The following is a 24,990-nucleotide window of genomic DNA, read 5'->3' as shown; positions in this document are numbered from 1 at the left end:
TATGAATTATATTCATAATTAAATATAATGTATCAATATATACTATACTTAAATCAATCATAATAATATAAAATTTTCCTTATGTAATTTGAATAATTCAAATTATTCAAAAAAACAATTATCTCTTATTTTATTCTTAGTGAGCTAGCAAGGGGATCTCATGGATCCACAGATTAAAAACTTCAATGATACAAGATTAATTGATTAAATTATCAATTAATCAATATTCATTAATTGTCAGTCATTTCACTAAAGATTGACAACTACACTCTTTATACTATATATATATATATGTGCGTGTGTGTTTCCACGGATATAACCAATCAACAGTAAGTCAACCCTTCACGAATTGCTCATAACTATAACTGGATCAAATTACCATTATACCCCTATAGTTAGATCTAACTCCTTAAGTACCACTAATCCTTCTAATAAACAATTAGTTGCAGTCCAGTTATAAATTAGACCTCTTTCTAGCCAGAGAGGGCGAGGGCCATCATTGTTGAAGACCCGACATTAGCCCTTAAGGGAGGAAATTCATCTACTTACCCTAGAATTAGGAAAGAGTAAATGCCATCTTGTGTAGTTTGTTGGGGTTGATGTCCTAAATCTCGTGGGTCTTGTAGTTTGTAATTGTAGTGTACAAATAATTTATTTATCTAATAAGATAAAAGGTATTTTATTTGATATTTAGTAGCATTAACCCATAAAACCAATAAACTAAGATCTAAGGTTATCTTCTGTAACTTAAATATGTATGTGGAGACATACAGGTGAATCATGTTTAAGTGATAACCTAAATGGTCTGAAGTAGATGGATAAGACTGGATACCTTATCCTAATGATACTACGAATACAATCTGCATTGTAGTTATTACAATTGTTGTAAAGTACTACAAATGATATGATCCTGATCATTCAGTAGATACATGTGAGCGAGGGTGTTATATACAAAGAGTTTGTATAAGACCGAACTATAAAATTAATAGTCTATAACACCGTTAATAGAAAAGATTTACATTTCACAAGGATGACCATAGGTGACTTGACCTAAATCCTAAGTGAGTTGTGAATTGCCTATGAAGACGGTCATTTGATCTGCATAGGTGAGAATGGCCAGTTTCGCCAATTCAATATGCCTATCATTTTGGGGATTTATCTGACTAGGGAGCTAGGAACACAACTACGCAAAAAGGAATTCACTCATTCTCTATAGTTAGATTAAGTAGAGAAATTGCTCTCTTAAGGGCTGATTTTAGGGCTTGAACAATGTGACATCACATCCTTTCTTGGCCTAAAAAAGGTTCGGTCATAGTTGGACTACTACTTATTCATTAGAGGGATCGGTGGTGTTGGTATTGATGTCCTAATTCTTCCAGTGGTCTCGTAGTTTGTAAACATTTTGTACACATATTGTTATTAATAAAATAAATATTATTTTATATGCATTTACTCAAATCCAATAAACTAAGATATGTGGTTATTACATGTAACTTAAGCATAATTATTGGGAATGATCCCCTAAACTCTCGTTAGGTCCTGTAGTCTGTAAACACAGTTTTGAACAAACGCTTGTGATGTAATAATATATGATATTTTCTTCACTTTTGTCTATGGAACATTAGATGTTTTAATTGCTTTACCACAAACCAATAAACTAAGATCTCTGTTTATCGTTTGTAACTTAAGTATGTATGTGGAGACATACAGGTAGATCATGTCTTAAGTGATAACCAAAATGGTCTGTAGTATATGGATACAGGAGGGAAACCTTATCCTGGTAATGCTATGGATGCATCCCGCTTTGAAGAATAGTTACAAGTGTTGTGACTTGCTACAAATGGTCTGATATTGATCATTCACGTGAGACATGCGAGCGGGGGCGTCCTATACAAAGGAGTTTGTATAAGACCGGACCACAAAGTGTTATGGTTTCATTATATAATGTCGTTCATGACAGAGACTTTACTTCACTGGGATGACTATAGGTAGCATGACCTCAATCTCGAGTGAGTTGGGAACTCCTGCCTTTGAGGGCGGTCCTTTGATTTGCATGGGCGCGAGTGGCCAGATCGCCGACTCAAACCTACCACTTTAGGGATTCATCTGATTTGGGAGCTAGGAACTCAGCTACACAAGATGGAATTCACTCTTTCCCCGAAGCAAGGGTAAATTTCTGGGGCTTGAATGATGTGGCGCCATACACATTTTCATGGCCCGAGAGGTGTCCACACATAGTAGGACTATGTTGTATTGTTTATTAGAGAGATCGATGGTACTTAAGAATTTAGATGTAACTACAGGGGCAAAATGGTAAATTGGCCTAGCTGTATTTACGAGCATCTGTAAAGAGTTATCGTACTTTTGATTGGTTATATTCGATGGACACATAAATATATCTATGGTTAGAAGAGTGCAGCTGTCGGTCTTTAGTGGAATGCCTGAAAGTTAGCGGATGGTGAATCTTGTGGCTAAAGAGTTTAGTCATTTATTCACGTACCGTTGGAGCTTCGAGTCATAGGTCCATAAGGTCCCCTTGGTATCTCAATGAATTCAAGTTGAGAATCAGTTTTTGGTTCAGTTTGAAGTGTTCAAATTGACAAAAGGGAGTTTTAATTATATATGATATGATTGAACATGTCAATTATATACGATATGGCTGACATAATGTATGAGATACATTAATTGGAGGAAAATGATATAAATATGATTTACATTTAGTGGAGGAGAAAAGACTATGGTTCATATGTTGCATTTGATGTGATATTAAACCATAGGTTATAAATATAATAAGATTATATTTATTTTTTAATTTAACAATTATGGGATAATTGTGCCAGCTTTTTCTCCGTAATCGAATGAGTTAGTGGGAGGTTGTATCCAGTTTTCGTAACTGAAAGATAAAATGAAAATTGTTTTCATTTTGCAAAAAAATCAGATAGTCGCTCACCGAGTGTATACTACATATTGCATAGCAAACCGAGAGTATACACAACAGCTCAACGTTTACTAAACAATCGTGTACACGCGCACCTTTTCCTAAACGATCGCAGAGAATTATCTAAACGATCGTCTAGCTCTTTCAAATGCATATTTTCATTTCTTTTCCTCACAAATACTCATTTGTATCCCATAGATTTAACACCTTCTGGTGTTTGGACTATATGTCAAAAAACCTGACGTTTTGAAAGTGAGTTTAATTCTACCCCAATTGCTTATCTCCACTAAAGCCAATATTTTCTATGTCAACATTCTTCAACAGATTTTGGTTCAGGATCCTCATTTTCAGATATAATATCAAGAGCAGTACTATACGCAAAAATGTTGTCAATAATTACATTAGTTCAATTCTATCTTTTCTCTGTCATGACATAATTTATTGAAATCTCATTATTATTTTTAGATATTTCACCTTCTTTACTAGTCATGTCGAGGGTTTCTTTATGGGTATTTATATCCTCAACTAAGTCTTCTTGACTATTAATTATTTTTCTTTTATGAGAATTTTTATCTTTGGAACCCACTGGTCTACCACACTTTTGGTGTGTTCCAGACTCATTAGTGACAATTTGTTGTGTCGGGTATCAATTTTTTATAGAACATTTGCAACTGGTATATGTGATTTAGTTACTTTCTTTGCATCTATAAATGCATCTGGTAATTGATTTGCTATATTTTCAAATGAATTATTTTCTTAACTTCAAGTTCACGTTGATCTATACGAGAATCTAAATGAAATAATAACGATCTATTCCATGTAATTTCTTTTTCTAACTTCTTAATTCCTCTCCCCAATGTTAGAAAATTTGTCTCATTAAAATGCAATCAGCAAATCGTGCAGTAAATACATCACCTGTCAGTGGCTCAAGATATTTAATAATTGATGGGAATCATATCCAACATATATTCCTAACCTCCTTTAAGGACCCATCTTAGTGCATTGTGGTGGAGCAATTGGAACATATACTACACATCCAAAAATTCTCAGATGGAAAATATTTGGCTCATGACCATAAGCTAATTTTAATGGCGAGTACTCATGATAAACTACTGGCCTAATGCATACACGTTACGCTGTATGCAAAATAGCATGTCCCCATACAGATGAAGGAAGCTTAGCTCTCATAACTAATGGTCTTGCAATTAATTACAAATGTTTTATAAATGATTCTGTTAAACCATTTTGTGGATGAACATGAGCTACAAGATGTTCACACTTATCCTAATTGACATACAATAATTATCAAAAGCTTGAGATGTAAATTCACTAGTATTATCAAAACGAATTGTCTTAATTGCATAATCAAAAAATTGTGCTCTTAACTTAATTATTTGAGCAAGTAATCTTGCAAATGCAACATTTCAACTTGATGATAAGGACACGTGTGACCATGTGCTGGATGCATCTATCAATACCATAAAATATCTAAATGGTCCACTTGGTGGGTTAATGGGTCCACATATATCACAATGAATTCGTTCTAAAAATGCAGGTGATTCAATCCTCACTTTAGCTGGTGATGGTCTAATTATCAATTTTCCTTGAGAGCAAGCATCACATGATAATTCATTAGATTGAAGAATCTTCTGGCTCTTCAATGAATGACCATTTGAATTCTCAATAATTCTCCTTATCATTATAGTTCCTAGATGACCCAAACAGTCATGCCAAATTGTAAATATGTCTGGATTCATGAACTTCAGATTCGTTGTTGCATATGTTTCAATTACTCGTATATGAGTATAATACAATCTAGAAGATAAAGTAGGCAACTCTTCCAGTATATGTTTTTCATTTGAGACAGTGAATATGGTATATAGATATTCCACATTATTCTTACTATTAGTCTCAATATGATAACCATTGGGATGTATATCTCTAAAACCAAGTAGATTTCTCTTTGATTGACTAGAGAATAATACATTGTCAATTGTAAATTTTGTTCATCTAAACAAAATAATATTTGTTTTTCCAAATTCTTCAATCAGGTTTGCAGAACCTGATATTGTATTGACTTTAATATTTTATACTTGTAAGTATTGCATGTGTAGTTGCACTGTCTGCCAGACATATTTCTTCTTTACTCATTTTTTAATCACCGAATATATAAAAATGATGCAAGTTTCTTCATTAAAGAAAATAATTACAATAAGACAACCAACATTTGGAATATACAAAGGTTAACATCTATTAAGAGAAGAAAAAAACATGGAGATGAAAAAGAAAAAAACATTAAATCTAAATATTTTCAAAGTCAAAGGAAATACTTGATGTTACATCAAAGTCAAAGTCAAAGGCGCAACGGGAATATGAATATTAATAAATATAATATTAAAATAAATATATGAATAAATAAAATAAAATAATGATAAATAAATAAAATAATAAAAAATAGGAAATTTCTTAAAAAATCTCAACTTTCTCTAAAATTGGTTGAGTTTCAACCGATGTATATATCTCTATAAAATCCATAAATAACCACTTTTTATAGGGAATTTTGGTGAATATGAAGTGACACACTTGGACACTATGCATAGGTGGTTGAATGACACATAGCCAACACGTGATAATAAGAAAATGATACTTGGATCGGATACTAAGCATGATACTAATGGACATCCATTATTATTATATAATATTTTACTCCACTTGAAAAATAATAGTCAATAAATTGATTTTTTTTTTTTTTTTGAAAATTTGACAAGTATGTATAAATAATCGCAACATTTTGTTTCTTTTTAAGTTTCATTATCTTTTTAAGGATGAAATAGAAACATAGATTAACATACCTTATCTAAAATATTGTACATATAAACATATGAAAATATTGATGAAATTTTGACAAGTCGACAAAAATTTAATATTTGAGTAAATTCTATATAGAGATATTCGTTTAATCTATGGACTCAAGATTTGTGGGTATAGATAGATTTTTACCTATTAACTGTATGGGGATAGGGATGTGGATTGTATTCCCTATCCATAACTCCAACCTCGTTTATATATATATATATATATATATATATATATATAACAAAATATTTTTTTTTTGCTAGGACTATGAAACATATTTTTATTACTTTGAAGTTTATTTTTTAAGATGTTTTAATATTGATGAAATGTTGACAAGTTTGTAGGGGTATGACCACTTTTACAAAAAACTTAATAATTTCTTTGAATGTACTTGCTAGCATTATTCCTCAACCTAAGATTCATATTTTTCTGCTTCAACAATATGAGTCTTAGCTTCAACTTCTAGCAGAGTTTTATCTCCTTTTCTATTGTCCTCTTTTATGCAGAGTTTTATCACAAGGTTCTTCATAGACAACGTTCTTCCAAGAAGGAGACATCTTCTCAATCACGACAACAGCTAGGAATGACACATTGATGTCCAATACTTTACTTTGCAAATCACTAATGATAATTTGTATCTCTTCCATCTGATTAACTACCGTTTGGTGTCAATCACCTTGTAATCTAAGAATTTTTTCACGAGTAATTTCTTAGTACAATATCTTCCAGCTTGTATTTCTTATCTAATGTCTTCGACAATAGTTTTTGATGTATTGTAGCCATTGCAATAAATACTATACAAAGTGTTTTCAATACCACATAGTATATAATTGCGACATAGGAAGTTTGAATACATCCATGCTTGCTTAGTGACTTCGGTTTCAGGAGTTACAGTTTCTATTGAGTAACTGGGCATTTTTTTCCTCAAAATGTGAGCAACATTCAACGTGGTGAAGTAAAAGATTATCTTACATTGTCATCTTTTGAAGTTTTCTCCTTTGAACTTCTCCAGGTTTTCAACATGAGGTTTGACAATGGTTCATCCACTAATGGTAGATGGCAGAACTAGCAACATTAGTAGAGGAGTTTGCAGTTTTCGGTTCAAATTTAATCGTCTTCATATTGTTAGGGGAAATACGATGTGAATAAAGAACTAAATAATACTAACCAATTGATTACAAGTCCATTGGATACAAATAATCACATTGTAAACATACACATTGTTTACAATAGCAATTTTCAAAAGTATGCGAGATAGAATAACAATGCCGTAAGCTGAAATGACAACAAACTTATATTAAAAAAAAAAAAACCCTCAAGATCTTGTGGAAAGATTAGCTGGTAATCGAGGCACGCTTCTAATAAAATATTGTTTTGAAGACAGTTATTTGTTATAAATAGGTCGTAAGCAGACTACAACGATTGTTTTAGCAGGATGCAACGACTAATTTTGGTAGAACATCAACCTAGAACTACTTGGATCAAGCAGAACTTTTGGATACTCGCTCTTTACTCATCAACTGAAAGAAAGGAAGGAAGAATTCTTCAAATTGGAATGGTATACTTCAAATGAAGAAACAAGTTATCATTTATAGGCTAGCAACTTCTTCAAAATATAAAATAAAATCAAATAAATATAAAATTGAAACATTTGTCAAATTTAACTTAATTGAGTTGCTACTTGACCAAAATAAAACACAACTCATTCAAATCGAAGAAACTACAAAATTAACATATGAAAGTTAAATTTGTAATTGAAACATGATCTAATTTGATGACTTCAACCAAAATTGAAGTTTCTAACGATAAATTTAATATACATAAATAAATCTATTATTTTAATATTTCAATTTTCAAGAATGTTTCACTTTCTCATAGAATATTTAACAATCTCCCATATGAAAGAAAGTGGAAAAAATCAAAACAAAAATCATTGAGAGCAAACAAATCAAGGAATGCACAAGGAGAGGTGTCTTCTGGACTTGAATATTCCTTAGTGAATATCTATCAAATTTATCAAAGAAATAGTAAGATTATAAATTCGTGAAATACCTTCTTAATGGTGAATTGAGATAATAGATATCACGCACAACTCATCTTATATCTTTGAATTTGATATAAATATGCCCATTTTGATCCCGAATAAAATCCTGAATTCATGAAAACCATATATAACATAAGTCATTTAAAAAGTTCTCAAGTAAACAACCTCACTTCTACACTCACACAGGTAATATAAGAGTATTCTATCATACTTCTTTTGTAAAACAAAATATGAACATGATCTTAACATCAACCTACCACACAATTGACAAAATGTCAACTATAAATTATTCCGTTAGTTTCCTATTGAACCTAGATCTTGGGATGTCCATCAATTAGGCTAGGTTATCACCATAGAATTTATTTCATAGGTTACTTCAAAACTAAAATTGTAATATTTTAAAATTTAAGAACTAAATTAAAATTCGACTCAAAATTTAAAATGAAAAGTGAACACTTTAAAATTTAGAGAGAAGATAGAAACTATACGGAAAATCTAATTAAAAAAATGTTTTTTCTTTTAAGAAGGTAATAGTAAAGGAGTAGGGTGGAATCGTACGGAGAATGCAAAAGCATTAATCCTTCTGCACAAAACGTTGCAATAAACCACAAGAAGGACGCACTCAAACCGACTGTAAATAAATACAACCCATCTTCTTCTTCTTCTTCCTCCCAAAATCATTGATTCTCCTCAAAATTCCTTTAAAATTCCTCTTCCATCATGAAATTCCCTTCTCAATCCTTCCTTCCTTAACCTAAATTTCCCTTTCATTTCCCCCCAAAATGGCTCCTCCTCTTCACAACCCTCCATTTCTCTTCTTCTTCTTCTTCTTCTTCTTCTTCTTCTTCTTCTTCTTCCCCATATCCGCCATAGACACAACTTCCTTGATCTTCAAGGGCTGTTCTCAGCAAAAATTCCAAGACCCATCTGGAGTTTACACCCAAAATCTCAAATCCCTCTTTTCCACTCTCATCTCTCAATCTTCCCAGAAACCCTTCTTCTCCACATCTGCCGGCGACGGCGGAAATGCGATTCAAGGTTTATTCCAATGCAGAGGCGATCTCACAATCCCACAGTGCAACGACTGTGTCAGTAAGATCCCATCCATGGCGGATAAGCTCTGTGGCCAAGCTCTGGCCGCCAGAGTCCAACTCGCCGGCTGTTATTTGCGCTACGAGGTCGCTGGATTCCGGCAAGTTTCAGGGACGGAGTTGCTGTTTAAAGTTTGTGGGTCGATTCAGGTGGCCGGAAGTGGGTTTGAAGAGAGGAGGAATACAGCTTTTGAAATGGTTGAGAATGGAGTCAAAAATGGCGGTGCTCTGTTTTACACTGGAAGTTATCGGTCACTTTATGTGTTGGGGCAGTGCCAGGGGGATTTGGGCGGCGGCGATTGCGGCGATTGTGTGAAGACGGCGGCGGAGAAAGCTAATACGGAGTGCGGTTACTCGATTTCTGGGCAGATTTATCTGAACAAATGCTATATCAGTTACAATTACTACCCAAATGGAATTCCGAGTATTTCTTCATCTTCAGGTAATAATTTAAATTTTAGAATTAGAATGACAATGATAATTGATAGAATAGAACCATTAAAATTCTTTGGTTTGAATTTTTACATTGTTTTCATATTACGGTAGTTCCAATTTCGCTTTCAATAACATCTAAAACAGAGAAGGAGGGAGATTTGAGATGATTTTCAACTGTGAAAAATTAAACCAGAGCTAATCTCTTAATTAATTTAAAATTTAATAAAATAGTTATGGTGTGAAAATTTAAAATTTATTTATCAAATCGGATATAGCTCACAAATGCATTTGATAAGCATTAGATTTGTGTTTCAAATCTCTCTTAAAAAAACATGAAACTTAATTCATTTATATTTTTAAAATTAATTAATAAAATTCGAATCTCAAGATAAATTATAACTTATGGATTAAATTGAAATCAAATTCAAAATTTAAAATATTTTGAAATTTAGGGGTCAAGTGAAAACTAAACTTAAAATCTAAGGACCAAAAAGTATTTTATCGAAACTTTACTAGAAATGTATAGGTTAAAAACACTTTTGGTATATAGACTTTGATATAAGCAACCATTTAAGAAAGTGTTTAATTTTGAATGTCTGACAACCATTCAAAATAGTTTTTAAAATACTTTCAAAGTGTATTTTAAACCGTTTTTATTAAAGAGTTTAAATAAAAATGACTTTTTTGAAAAATATTTTTTTCTCAAGTAAATCCAAACAGAACTATAATCTAAAACTATAGTTCTTGAAAATTTAGTCTCAATTTGATAGGTAGTTGGTTTTTAAAAATTAAGTTTTTTTTTTTTAATATAAAAAATAAGTTTTTGAAAATTAAGCTTATAAATACCACTTTTTCATCTATTGATTTTTTTGTTTTGTTATTTACTTTTTAGGGGTGTTCTAAAAGACCAAGTCAAGTTTTGAAAACTAAAAGAATGTAGTTCTTAAAAACACGTGTACCATGATAAAGAAATTGTAAGAAAATAAATATAATTTTTAAAAGTAAAAAAATTAAAAAAAAAAAACCAAATGATTGCTTAATGGACCTTTTGCATTAGTAACAATTTAAGTCTAGAGTGTCAAATCTCATAAGCAATTTCATCAAATTTCAATAATTTTTTTAATAGAGACTAAGTTATTAATTTTTTAAAAGTTTGAAGTTTCAATCTACCATTGAAGATGAGATTTCAGTATTTATTTATTTTGGTTTTCTTGAATCAGATTTCAATCAAAACAATTAAAAGTCAAAATAATAGTTTTTTTTTTTAAAAAATAATTTATCTTTTTATGTAAAGGATGATTTGGAGGTGGAGCGTTGGAAGTTCTTTATTGAAAAATAATATGAGATGGTGGGTCATTTGATGCATTTGAGTGCTTAATTGTCATTGTATCTAAAGCAAAACAATTAGAAATATAATTTGTTTAAAACATCATTTTCATGCTCAACTTTTTTTTTTTTTTTTTATGTTCGTTCATTCTCGATTTTCTATTTTAGTTTCTACACTTTTAAGATTTTTGTAGTTTAGTTTCGAAATTTTGTCTATTTCAGCCTCTGAACTTTTTTAAAGTATTCAATTTTGTCCGTGCTATATTATTTTTTTTTTATTAACTTGCAAGTTTAGTTGATGAACTTTCAAGTTTATGTCCATTTGATCTATGAACTTAAAGACGTGTTTAGGCCTCCGAACTTCAATGGTTGAGTCCTATTTGATTTTTGAAGTTTAAGAAGTATCTTATAAGTCAATACATTTCAATTTTGTGTCTACCAATACAAAATCTTGAAATTGTCAATTATGCGTCTAATAGTCCCCTAACATATTCAATGTTTTTAAAAATTCACAAACCTAAAATTGAAAGTTTAAAGTTCTTTTAAATGTCTAAAATTCAATTTTACATCTAATTAATTGAATATGTCAAAAGACTTGTTGGATATGTAACTGACGGGATATGTTAGACATTATAAAAGTTTAAGAATCTAACAATTATTTTTCTATCTAGCATTCATTTTTTTCCAGTTCTCTTTTTAACTTATATTGCTCGAAATCATTATGCACTCATTTTTGTCAAAAATACAATGTTAGTTTCTCTTCTTTTTATCACATCTCTCGAGAGAAAAACAAATTTGCTCTTACTTTAGCAACTTTGACACTCTCTTAAGGTTGTTCTTTGATCTGGAAACATGTTTTTCATATAGTATTTTCCACCTCATTCTTGATGAGGAGATTCAAGAATAGTTGGTTGTGGTGATTGTTGTTGTTTGTTTCTCGTCTAAAAAAAAAGGCATGTCATTGATTTGTTTAGTAAAATAAAAAATAAAAGTAAGACAGAATGATTACGTTTTTTTGAAAGTTAATAATAAAATGGACGATTCAAAATTAAAGACCAACATAAATAACAAATTTGAAACCTCAAGGAAGAGAATGTAGATTTTAAAAGTAAGAAAACTAGTTGGAAAGTACACGACTTAAAACCAAAATATAGTTTTGTTTTTCTTCTCTCTCTAACAAGTAACAACCTTTAGAAGTATATTCTAGCCCCTTTAAGACCCATGACTTTAGTTTGCTTTTTCTTGAAAATGGAAACAAAAAGACTGATTTGAATATGAAATCTAGAGAGAGAGAGAGAGAGGAGGGCTTTTTGGGTCATTTTCAATTCATACAAGTATAGAATATACATTTCTTGATAATGAATGTAATGGCTTATTGGTTGGACTTTCAATGTTGTGTAGGGACTAGACATAATACTCAAAGAACAGTAGCTCTTGCAGTGGGAGGATTTGCAGCTTTGGCATTTCTTATTGTTTGTTTGCTTTTTGTTAGATCAGTGATGAAGAAAAAAGGTAAACATGGAGGCTGATTATTTTTACCTCTTTTTCATGATAATTTTTCATTTTATATATATATATAATCTTTAGAGTCTTGTGAATGATGAATAGGATAGGACAAATAACACTTTCTTTTGTAGTTTACCAAAGTAATATATAGTGAATACTATATGATTTTTATGCATATTGTATAGAAATTTTATATGGGGTTTGTTATTTTTTAAGATCCAAGGTTGATTTTTCTTCATTTTGTAAGGTAGTGGAAAAGAGAGAGAGTAAAGTTAGAGGAAGATTATATGGAAAAGAGTGCAACAAAGAAAGAAAAGACATTTGTCTTCTTCTCACTTGCACTAGCTTTACTTTAATTTCCTTTGTTGTTCTACTTTATTTTTCTTTACCTTGTCGCCATAACTTAAAGGAGAAGAAGGGTTTTATTGCAATATCTGTCGATATGTCGATACATATGTTAATATATTTATAAATCGAAGAGTTTGACATCGATATAAAAATGAAAAAAATTGTAATCTATTTATTCAAATAGTAATTATTGATAACGACTCTCATAACATAGTTTGTAAAAACAACTTAATTGTTGATATAAATAATTTTATAATTCTTTTTGACTTGCAGGAGTATTTGTCAATTTTGATATTTCATTGATATATCCGTCAATATATCTGTAATATGAAAATCTCGATATTGGTGTCGATATTTTAAACTTGTTTTTGATAATTACCATTTTAATATGTGCGCTAAATTACAAAAATATATATAATAGTTATGATATTTCATAAATGTTTCAAAATTTTCTTTTTTGTATAGAAATCTGTTAGAATGTTGATTGAAGATTAGGGTATGAAATTGTGTGACAAAGACTTGTAGAAACCAAATATCACCACATAAATTTAAGTCATTATCACACACACTTTCCATGTCAATTCCAAATTCTAGCAAATTTCTACTCCATAAATAATTTTTAAAAATATTTATAAAAGGTCAAGGATAATATTGCAACATTTGAAAGAATATGGTTACTTTTTTAAGAAACGATAAAATTAGGAGTTTTTTTGTACTTGAAAGTAGAATGTATTAATTGGTCGGGAAGTTCTAAAAATGTTATGTATTATGATATATGTTCTCTTTACGTTGCTTTCTTTATGTCGTATCATGTGTTTTCAAAATAAGAAACTGTTAGAAAAAAAATCAACATAAATGTAGTTCAACCCATATAAAAATTATATTATTGACTTTGAAGTCAGATATTCGATTTAAAAAAAAAATGCAAAAGAAAAGATAAAGATCGCAAAAGCCAAGAGGACAGTGATGTAAAAGAAGAAAAAACATATTAAGTATGAATAAGAAAAAGGAGAGGCTGTATTTCCCCTTTTTTGTAATTTGCAAGCCAAAAGGAAGAAAAATAAATTGACGATAGCCATTTTTCACATTAAATTTTAGTCAAACTTCCATGTTTGTGTCTTATAGGTTTTTTTTTTTTTTTTTTTTTTTTTTTTTTTTTTTTTTTTTTTTATATCTAATAGGAATTTTTAATTTTGTGTCTAAAGTGCATATATATCATATATATCAGATAAACTTCTAAGGCGTTCTTTGATAAACATTTCAATCTCGTTTGGTAACAATTTTATTTTAAAAATTTACGCTTATTTTCTCCTACATTTCATACTATAGTTGTCATATTTCTTGAAGAAATACTTAAATTCTTTAGTAAAAAAAAAACTTAAAAAAGGTTCAAAAACTACTTTTTTTTAATCAAAATTTGGCTTGATTTTTGAAAATATTGACGGCAAGTAAATAACAAAATAAAAAAACTTATAGTGCAAATAATGTTTATAAGCATGGTTTTCAGAAACAAAAACTATAAACTAAATGGACATAAAACATCTGTAGATGACTTTTGAAATATGTAGTCAAATCCTAGAGATCAACCCTACACAGATAGTCGAAGGAAGTGGAAACTACCAAGCTCGAATATTGAAGGGGCAAATGAAATTTTTTATTACCAAAGGAAATTTTGGATGGAGCATTGAAATGCATAGAGATCGTAAAAAACACCGATGGGATCTTGATTTTTTGTTTTTGGCTTTTGAAAATTAAACTTAATATCAATTCTACCCATAAGTCTATGTGTTTTGTTATCCACTTTCTACTCAAAGAAAATTAAAGTTATGAACACCAAAAAGAATACCAAGCCAAATTTTAAAACTAAAAAGAGTAGTTTCCAAGATATTTTTACTTTTATAAGAAATGTGAAAATTATAATTTGAAAAAATTGAGAGAAAATAATTGTAAATTTAAAAAACTAAAAACTAAAAATGAAAATCTTGTTTGGTAATTATTTGGTTCTCGTTTAATAATCATTTTTGTTTTGTTTTAAGTTTTTTTTTAAAAAAATTAACGTCTATTTTCTCTTGATTTCTTATCATGATTTACATCTTTCTTGATGCTAGAGTCGAATTCTAGCCAAATTCCAAAAACAAAAACAAAACTATTAAAAACCACTATTTTTAGTTTTCAAATTTTAGCTTGGTTTTTTAATACATTGGTAAAAAATAGATAATGATATATTTTTTTTCTAATTTAAGTCCATGTAATCTCAATAAATCTTAAAATTAGTCAATGAGTTAGTTTCATTTTGATTTTTTTTTCAAAAGAAAATAGCTCTTGTGAACATTTCCTTTATAAATTGTGAAAATATATCTATAGCGTCTTTCCTTGGATAAAATTTCTTATTATTTATTCAATTTTAATAAAAATTATCTTTGAATGACTAAATTATTATTATTATGTTTAAAATATACAAAATAAAACGAAATAAAATCTAAAGTAAAACCAAATTGATATTTTAACCTAAAAAATTTGAATCTCAAGGAAGTTCAATAATTTTTATGAGCTTAACTTTTCAGAAGATGATAATAATAATAATAATAATAATAATAATAATAATAATAATAATAATAATAATAATAATAATAATAATAATAATATATAGTTATCAAATGAGACGTAACCGATCACCGGTTATAATTTCTTTTTCTACTGCCTATTGTTCTCTTTATCTACACTGAGTCTTAAGAAAAAGGTAAAGTTTTGGTTGAAATAGAACGAAGAAAAGGCCATTATTAATTTCAAGGGAACATACACCATACACTTGTAGTCAATGTAATTTTAAGGAAAGATTCAATCTTATCCTTTTTGAAATGTTAGATTTGTCACATAATTGAAAATAGACCATGTAAAATGTATCCCATAAATATGAAGATGAGAGATAGAATTATCTTCGAATATAGAAAAACGAATCAACTTATATATAAATACAGTAACATGTCATTGTCTATCAATGATAAAAAGAGATAAGACAATGATAAACATTTTTCAATGTCAAAATGTAAGTGATAGACACTAATAAATGTACATCAATGTCTATCAATATTTATCATTGGTGACATTTTGTTATATTTAAAAATATTTTCAACAGTTTTGTCATTTAAAATAATTATCTTAAGAGATAACCATATAATAGAATATATGTATGTGTTTGTATATAAGTATTCAGAGGAAGTAAGAACAAAGAACCTCATTTAAAGAACAATTACTCAGAAATGTTTTAACCAAGTTTTAGTTTGGCAAGAAAAAAAATCTACTTTAAAATTTCAATTTTATCAAAATGTACCTCAAACTTAAATAAGAGTTACAATATAAATCTTAGACTTTCAAAAGGGTTGCAACGTAAACACTTTTGATAAATTTTAGTTTGAAACAGCTCTGAGAAAAATGTATATTTTGATGTGTTTAATTAAACATGGTATAAAATTAATCAATTCTAGAGGAAAAAACCACTAAATTGGTTGAAATTTATGAATTTTAAAAAGGTTGTGAGAATCAAATTTAATTTTGTGTAAAATTTGATTGTCTTTATCAAGTTTTTTTTTATTAAAATTAATAAATAGAGTAACAAAAAAGTTTTATTTATTATTATTAATATTTTAGTTATTTAGGAGAAAATCGACACAATATGAAAAAAAGATTAATGTTTTTTCCTTTTGGTTTCAAAATACAAACTTTAAATAATTTGCTAATTTAATTATGTTATATTTAAAAGTTTTTTTTTAATCGAGGTTCAAATTCTTCTTAAGCACAAAGAGCAATATTTTGATTTGCATTCACTTTTTAGAAAACCATTCTAACTAAAATAATAATAGAAATAAAATTATTAAAAAAATCAAGTAAAAAGAGTTCGTCACATGACACACTATTATTAAATAATTGGATAAGCTACAAAAAAAAATATGAATAAAGCCCCTAAAAGCCTCTTTGTTTCACAAATTTTTCAATGGGATTTTGGATAGATATTTAATATTATTGTTTGTTTTACATCATTTCAATTTTTAAAATTCAGTGTATTATTATCCAAGAACTTCAAAATTCATCTGACATGAGTTTTTTAATATTCTGCAAAAATGTGAGGTGTTTTTGTGTTCGAGAAATGACAAAAGTAAAAATATAACTTAATTAATAAATTAATTAATATCAATTACTCATTATTATTAATTTTAAATCATTATTAAAATATAAAAATATTAATTGGACTTAATAAATTTCGACTAATATCTTTACGATTATATTTTATGTTATCTTAACTATTTAATATAAATTATTATTAATATGATGATTAGTATTCTAATTAATTTATAATAATTTAATTATTTTTAATAATGAATTTAAATTAATTAATTATGTTATATAAAAGTATTCATTATTATTATGCATATTCAAACACACACATCAATTATCTCAAACATTTAAAACCCAGACATTCAAATTCCAGACGTTTAATATCTACATTCATAAAACAATGTCTACGATCCGAACGGACATAATATCTACATGCTAAACGGGCCTAAATTTCTTTCATTTGCATATCCCAAAATATAAATAACAAAAAGTAGAATCCCCACTTTGCAAAAGAATGACTTTACTACTTTACATGCATCCTTTATGGCTGTGGAAGTCTCTGTCTTGAATGGACAAACTTTTGCTTTTTATAAATGGATGGACAAGACAACCCTATTTGTAAATGATTGAGAAACTTCCCCAATTTTCGCCAACACCACAAATTTCATCTGAAATTGCATTGAATCATAGTTAATGCACACAAAATGTATGATTAACTAAATCAATTCAAAGTCAAATTTTAAAAATAAAAACTACTTTTTAAAAACTTTTTTTTTTTTTTTTTTTAATTTTCAAAACTTAGTTTAGATTAGACAATAAAACAAATAAATCAATAGGAGCAAGTAACGTATTTTATACATTCAATTTTCAAAAACCAAAAACTAAGATTCCATTTAGTAACTATTGGTTTTTTGTTGTTAGTTGTTGAAAATATATAAATATCCTTTTCACCTCCAAAATTCATATACTTTTTATCATTGTTTTAAAGAACAAATCCAAATTTTGAAAACTAAAAAAATAGTGTTTTTAAAAACTTTTTTTTATTTTATTTTAGATGTTAACTAAGAACTCAACTCTTTTCTTTGAGAGAAAATTAGCTAAATTTTTAAAAACTAAAAACTAAAAACAATATGGTTACTAAATAGGTCCTAAATAGTTATCGAGACCTTAACTTTCAAATTTGAGTGAAGTAATGGAATTTAAATTTTTTTTGTTAAATATATCTATATCTTATCCAATAAATCCTTAAACTTTTCATTTTGTTTTCTATAGGTTTTCTAAATTTTCAATTTCACGTCTAGTAGGCTTTTAACTCATTCAACATTATTTAAAAATCACAAACCTACCAAACAATTAAAAGTGCAGTCTCATTAGTCATAAAATTTAGCTCTATATCTACTTTTCAGCACCTAATCAAACACAATGAATGTCAAGAACCTAATCTAACATTTTGTTAGGGTATGTTTGGTTTAATTTTAAAAATAAATCATTTTAAATCAAATTTGAAGTGTTTGACAACTACTCAAAATAACTTTTGAAACATTTTCAAAGTGTATTTTAAATAATTTCTATCAAATAGTTTAGATAATGACTTTTTTCAAAAACATTTTTTTTTCTCTAACAAATCCAAACCAGCACTCTCTCTAATAAAAAGTAAAGGATGCATAAAAAATCCAATTAGATGAGTCTTCCTTCATACCTAAGGAAAGAACAAGCTCACCAGAAGCTTTTTATAATTTTATTAGCTAATGCTTCACAAGACACACCAAAATCTCACATATATCTTCTTTTTGTTCCCAAAAAAAAAAATGGGGAGGAAATTGAAACACATCATAAAGACGTGTGATAAACTTTTATAAACAAGTCATCATTCATAAATTTCAAAATCTACTATTGTCATAAAATTTGTACTATCGACTTCAAGATCAAAGATCAACCTATACATTATTAGAAAAGAAACTTATAAAGCAATCAATTAAAAAGCTTCTTCCCAATTTGCCCAACTTGTCGTCACATCGCACCGTGTCCGTGTCTTCTTAGATTATGGTAGTCCATTTAGTAGAGTTATCTCTAAAGTCTTGACTCATTCAATTGGTTCCTTTCACCCTTTTCAATATACTTGTTAAGGTTGTTTTAGCATTTCTACTTTATACAGGCATTGCATGGTATTAGCTTTGCAGATAGATTTGAGAGGTTGGCATAGCAATTAGCAAGGTAATAAATTAAGAGACGGCTAACTTTATAGAAGGTTGACTAACTTCTATAAACAATTAATTACCATATACCACACGACTTACATCCAAAAAATTTCAAAGTAAACGAGTCGATGCATAATGTTTAAAAAACTTAGTTTGATGTATTTCACACAAATTTTATTACTGTTGTCATATATGTCTTTTTAGTCTACTCAATAAGTGTTTTATGCATGTCTAACATATTTGTTGCACTAATAAGTGTTTGGTACATATCCAACAAGCGACAGAATGACCAAGTGTCTGACACGTGTCCGTATGTAGACACGTTAGACAAACTAAAGTTTTTGTATTTCTTAGCTAATAAATTAAGGTACGTAAGGCTGTTTTTGTGTTTGTGTTTGTTTCAGTCTACTTCTTAATTGTATGGGGATTTCTCATATTATTGACCTATTGAGTCAAGTTGAGTGTTTTTGTGCTTGTTTAAGTCTACTGCTAAAAGGAATTAGTATTTAAACAAGACTGAAGCACAAAAATATTGTGTGTATGTTCATAATCAAGAGTTTTCATTGTTATATTTCCAATGAGTACTCGTTTTATTTTCAGATGTTGACCTGACTGAATTCCTGATTTGGTTCAACCCAAGGAAGCATCTTTACTCTGAGAACTTAAAAAGCATCAACGAATGGCTGAATTTTCAGATTCACTGTTCTCATGAGTAAGCTTTGGTACCTTGGGTATGCAACGATTCATTGACTTGCAGAGTGCAGTTTTACTCCATTGTTATCGGGTTAGAGAGAAATGGAAGCATTCAAATCGAATATTTTTAATCCAAGGACCATTCAACATGGCTTTCATGCAATACAAATAGTTACAGTTACGAATCACTTTCATCAAAATCTCAAATTCAATTAACAGAATTCTACAAATTATACTCTCTCTTGTTTCTCAGTATTGTCTAAAAGCAACATAACGTCACCAAAAGGCCTAGTTCCATGCTACATATGCCAGTGCTCATACACATATTTCATCAAGATGAGTTATTTTGTTTTCCAAAGTTCATGTCGAGGAACACCAATATTCACTTTCAGCAGAGCATTTTACTGCTCCAACTGGTATGGATAGCAAACTATGAAAGCACAGACACTTGTCAGACACAGATATGTCTAGACATGCTTTGAATTTTTTTTTTAATGTTTTTCTAGTTTCAAACTGTTGGAGTATATAATATTATGTGTAATAGTATTTTATGTTATTTAGCTTGGGTTTATTTCATATGTAAAAGCCCATTGGGCCTCTCTTAGTTGTAGTATTTAAGGATATTTTCTATCTTAATGTTATGGGTTGGAAACCATAGTGTGAAACCTCCATGATTCTCTATCTCTCTTATCTTCTTTGACTCTCTATCTCTCTTGACACGGCTTGGACACAACTAGGACATATCTAACCTAAAAAGCAGGGAGAAATTGAGATTCTCATATCGATTGAATCTGTATATATTGATCAATCCTAAAGTATTAAGATGACTTCTTCATCTTCTAGTCGTAGCCAACTATTGGGTGAAAATTGAACTTTAAAAAATAAGAGGTAACTAACATTTGGTGGGAGAATCCCACATTGAAAAATTTTGATTTTAAAGTCTCTCTTATGTACTCTAATCTTGAGTTTTGAATTTGGGCTCTAAGGGGTACCTATGTTTTGAAAAGAGTGAGAAGATAGACCAATGTGGGTTTAATAGATGTCCCACACGTGTGTCACCACCATCTAGTTGGGCAAGGCACGTGTGTGATTATTAATTTTAATAAAAATATTTTTATTTTTTTTTATTTTTTAAACCGAAAAAAAGTCCTCCCAATGCAAGCCCAATTCGTCCGTGTACGTTCTGAGGCCCTTCGCCTCTTTCGCTCTCTACCGTTCCACACTGAAGGCCTATAAAAGGCGTGGCCTTCAGTGGTTCAAAAACACAAATTTTTCATTCACTCCATTCGAATGTTCTCTTTTCCTCTCATAATTCTTCCATTTTCGTTTTCCAAGCAGTGGGTTAGAAAGGGTGTGTGTCCTGGTCGGCAACGGTGCATTTTCGATCGGGTTCCTTTGGCTGTTTTAATTTGGGAACGACGTGACAATTTTCAGACCTGCTTACATACTTAGCAGAGTCGTGAGACGTCTTAAAGAGACCGAGCTCGGCGACTCAGTCTATAACGAGTTTCTGTTTTGCAGGTTTTTGTTTTTTTATTTGACCGTCGTGCTTTGATCGTTCGTTGTTCATCGTTCTGAGGGTCTTGCCATTTCCAACACTTTTAAGACGATTCCCGCCACATCATCAATGGCCCTCACTAGCAACAATGACGTTATGATATCTGACCTCAATCGTCCATTCCGGTTCGAAGGAACCAGAATAGACGGTTCGAATATAGTGAGGCCCTCTGCTCTTTCGCTCCTACAGTTCCACGCTGAAGGCTTATAAAATGTGTGGCCTTCAGTAGTTCAAAAACACGAATTTTTCATTCACTCCATTCAAATGTTCTCTTTTCCTCTCATAACTCTTCCATTTTCATTTTTCGGGCAGTGGGTTAGAAAGGGTGTATGTCCCGGTCGGTAACGGTGTATTTTCGATCGGGTTCCTTTGGTTGTTTTATCCTGGGACGACATGACAATTTTCAGACCTGCTTGCATACTTGACAAAGCCACGAGATGTCTTAAAGAGAGCGAGCTCCGTAATTCAGCCTATAACAAGTTTCTGTTTTGCAGGTTTTTATTTTTTGCTTGACCGTCGTGCCTTGATCGTTTGTTGGTTGTCGTTCTGAGGGTCTTGCTTTTTTCAACACTTTTAAGACGATTCCTGCCACATCATCAATGGCCCTCATTAGCAACAATGACATTATGATATCTGACCTCAATCGTCTATTCCGGTTCGAAGGAGTGAACTTCAAACGGTGGAAGCAAAAGATGCTGTTCTTTTTCGCCATCAAGAAAGTTGCTGAAACTTGTACCAGAGATAAGTTGATCGTCCTTTTAGAAGAACCAACTGAACAACAGATAAAAGAAGCTATTGACTGGGAGGAGAAAGACTTTCTTTGTAAGAATTTTAAAGACTTTCTTTATAAGAATTTTATTTTAAATGGTTTGATTGATGATCTGTATGACTACTATAGTACAATGAAGATAGCGAAGGAGGTCTGGGATGCCTTGCAAAAGAAGTATGACACCGAGGAAGCCGAGTTGAAGAAATATGCTATTAGCCGTTATCTCAAATTCCAGATGACGGATGACAAATCCGTGGAGGCCCAATCCCATGAACTACAGAAGATAGCCCACGAGATAATTATTGAAGGTATGCCTCTAAATGAACAATTCCAAGTTGTTGTTATTATTGATAAACCGCCCCCTTTGCGGAAGGACTTTAAGAACACTTTGAGACATAAGACCAAGAAGTTCTCCTTGGAGAGTCTTATCATCTGGCTAAGGATTAGGGAGGAAGATCAGAAGTAGGACCAGAGGGAGGAGGTGAACGCAGTACTTGTGAAACCCGCCTCTGCCGTGGTAAAACTTGACAAAAAATCTAAGAAGACAAAGAGGAAAGGTCAGAACCGTGGCTTTAGCAACCAGAACCAACAGAAAAAATAGTAGCCCCCTTCAGGAGAAACGGTACAGTTCCTCTGCTTTAATTATAATAAACCTGGGCACATGGCTAGGAACTGTAGGAATAGACGTCGTCCTACTGGTCAGGCGAACTTGACAAAAGAACCGTTAGTCGTCATGATCACAGAAGTAAATGTGATAGGTGGTTGTGAAGGGTGGTGGATAGACATTGGCGCTACGCATCATGTCTATCATGACCTTAGTCTATTTAAAACTTATACTAAATCTAATGATAAGAATATTCTATTGAGAGATCACCACTCCATGAAAGTTGCTGGAACCGACGAAGTGGAACTGAAGCTTACCTCTGGGAAGACCCTCACGTTGAAGGACATCCTGCACACTTTGGAGATAAGAAAGAATTTGGTTTCATGCTATCTCTTCAACAAAATCGGGTTTACTCAAACTATAAAGGCAAACCTATATACCCTTACCAAAAATAATGTATTTGTAGGAAAAGGGATGCAACTGAAGGAATGTTCAAATTAAATTTAGACCTCAATAAAATGAAATCATAAGTGTATATGATGTGTTCTATGAATATTTTGTAGGATTGTATCAACAACAGCGGAAGCACAAGGTGTTGGGGTTTGTGCCCTAAAGTCTCGTGTCCAGTAGTTTGTAAACAACTTTGTACGGACACTTGTGATGTATAATATAAATGATATTTACTTCATTACTTGACTTTGCACATTTAGATTTTACCACAAACCAATAAACATAAAATCCCTGGTTATCTATATGTGACTCAAGCATGTATGTGGTGACATACAAGTGGATCATGTCTTGAGTGATAACCAAAATGGTTTGTAGTATATGGAGATATGAGGGAAATCTTATCCTGGTAACGCTGCGGATGCGGCTCGCTTTGTGGAATGGTCACAAGTGTTGTGACTTGTCACAAATGATCCAATCCTGATCATTCGTGTAGGGGAATGCGAGCGGGGGCGTCCTATACAAAGAATTTGTATAAGACTTGACCATGAAATATTAACGTCTTGTTATATAACACCATTCATAACTGAGACTTCACTTCACTAGGATGACCATAGGTAACATGATCACAATCCTGAGTGAGTTGGGAACTCCTGCCATTGAGGGCAGTTCTTTGATTTTCATGGATGTGAGTGGTCAAAACGCCGACTCAAACCTACCATTTTGGGGATTCGTCTGATTTGGGAGCTGAGAACTCAGCTACACAAGATGAAATTCACTCCTTCCCCGAGGCAGAGGTAAGTAGATAGATAGCTCTCTTAAGGGCTGATTCCAGGGCTTGAACGATGTGGCACCACACACCTTCTCATGGCCCGAGAAGTGTTCACACACAGTAGGACTATGTTGTATTGTTCATTAAAGGGATCAATGGTACTTAGAAGGAAGATGTAATTACAGGAGAAAAACGGTAAATTGGCCTGCTGTAATTACGAGCATCTGTGAAGGGTCATCGAACTGATGATTGGTTATATCCAATGGACATAGAAATATATCTATGGTAAGAAGAGTTCAACTGTCGATCTTTAGTGGAATTCATGGCAATTAACGGATGGTGGATATCGTGACCAAAAAGTTTAGTCAGCTATTCATGTACCGTTAGAGCTTCGAGCCATAGGTTCATAAGTTCCCCTTGGTAGCTTGGATACAAGTTGAGAGTCAGTTTTTGGGTCAATTTCAAATGTTCAAATTGACAAGAGAGATTCGATTATATATGATATAATTGAACGAGTTAATTAAATATGATATAATTAACTTTATGTATAAGATACATTAATTTGGAGGAAATTGGATATAAATATGATTTATATCTAGTAGAGGAAAAAATATTATAATTAATATTTGATATTAATTTATAAGTTATGAATGTGATAAGATCACATTAATTGGACGGTTATAAAGGAAATGGGAAGGCGCCTCTTCTTTAAAATAACGGATGAGTGCATTATAAATAGCAGACAGTATGTTGATCTTGGTGTGCGCGGGTATTGTGAAAAAGATAGTGTCATCATTTAGAAAACCAGTGCCTATACGATAGAACTGCATGATCGCTTACATATACGATATTGCTTAGCGATCACATACCAATTACACCATCGTGCGCTATTATCTAAACGATCGTTTACCTTTTTACTAAATGATCGTTTAGCTCCCGGTATTTACTAAATGATCGTATAGATGATCGCTTAGTTTTTTCTATGCGATCGTTTTAGACGATTGCTCACCCTTTTCCTACACGATCGTATAGACGATCGTTAACCTTTTCCTACACTATCTTTTAGACGATTGCTTACTTTTACTATACGATTGTACACTTTACCTAAACGATCAAGCATATTGTCTATGCGATAGACGATCGCATCTCCCACTTTCTTGATCGTTGGGTACGGTCGCTCTTCTTCCTTCCTTCTACCAAATCTGAACAAAGCCCACACTTTGGATTCTCACTCTAAGAATACTGAGGGCTCTAAGTTGTTTTTTCTTCTCCGATTCCTTTTGTTCGAGTGG

The 24,990-nt window shown here is 30.9% G+C and overlaps 1 protein-coding gene across 2 annotated transcripts; it reads left to right on the top strand.

Annotated features, from left to right (window-relative positions):
• The first annotated feature begins 8,417 nt into the window (after positions 1 to 8,417).
• Positions 8,418 to 12,552, top strand: PDLP1 (plasmodesmata-located protein 1). Of its 2 annotated transcripts, XM_039031531.2 has the most exons (3): positions 8,418 to 9,371; positions 12,092 to 12,202; positions 12,444 to 12,552. In XM_039031531.2, the coding sequence occupies exons 1-3, from the start codon at positions 8,621 to 8,623 to the stop codon at positions 12,464 to 12,466; spliced, it is 885 nt and encodes a 294-aa protein (XP_038887459.1). In that variant the 5' UTR covers positions 8,418 to 8,620; the 3' UTR covers positions 12,467 to 12,552. The 2 variants fall into 2 exon arrangements, with proteins under 2 accessions (XP_038887459.1, XP_090169810.1); XM_090313684.1 differs by lacking the exon at positions 12,444 to 12,552 and having other exon boundaries at positions 8,421 to 9,371; positions 12,092 to 12,371.
• Positions 12,553 to 24,990: the final 12,438 nt, after the last annotated feature.

This window comes from Benincasa hispida, chromosome 5 (genome assembly GCF_027475165.1).
Source record: "Benincasa hispida cultivar pf3 chromosome 5, pf3_genome.v1.1, whole genome shotgun sequence".
In the NCBI taxonomy this organism is placed as follows: Eukaryota; Viridiplantae; Streptophyta; class Magnoliopsida; order Cucurbitales; family Cucurbitaceae; genus Benincasa; species Benincasa hispida.
Note: the sequence above shows the minus strand (reverse complement) of the source record. Positions and strands in the feature narration are given on the sequence as shown.

Coding starts and splice junctions, on each gene's coding strand:
- PDLP1 (XM_039031531.2), top strand. CDS start 8,621: ATGGCTCCTCCTCTTCACAACCCTCCATTTCTCTTCTTCTTCTTCTTC. Junction 9,372..12,091: donor GAGTATTTCTTCATCTTCAG/GTAATAATTTAA, acceptor AATGTTGTGTAG/GGACTAGACATAATACTCAA. Junction 12,203..12,443: donor ATCAGTGATGAAGAAAAAAG/GTAAACATGGAG, acceptor TCATTTTGTAAG/GTAGTGGAAAAGAGAGAGAG.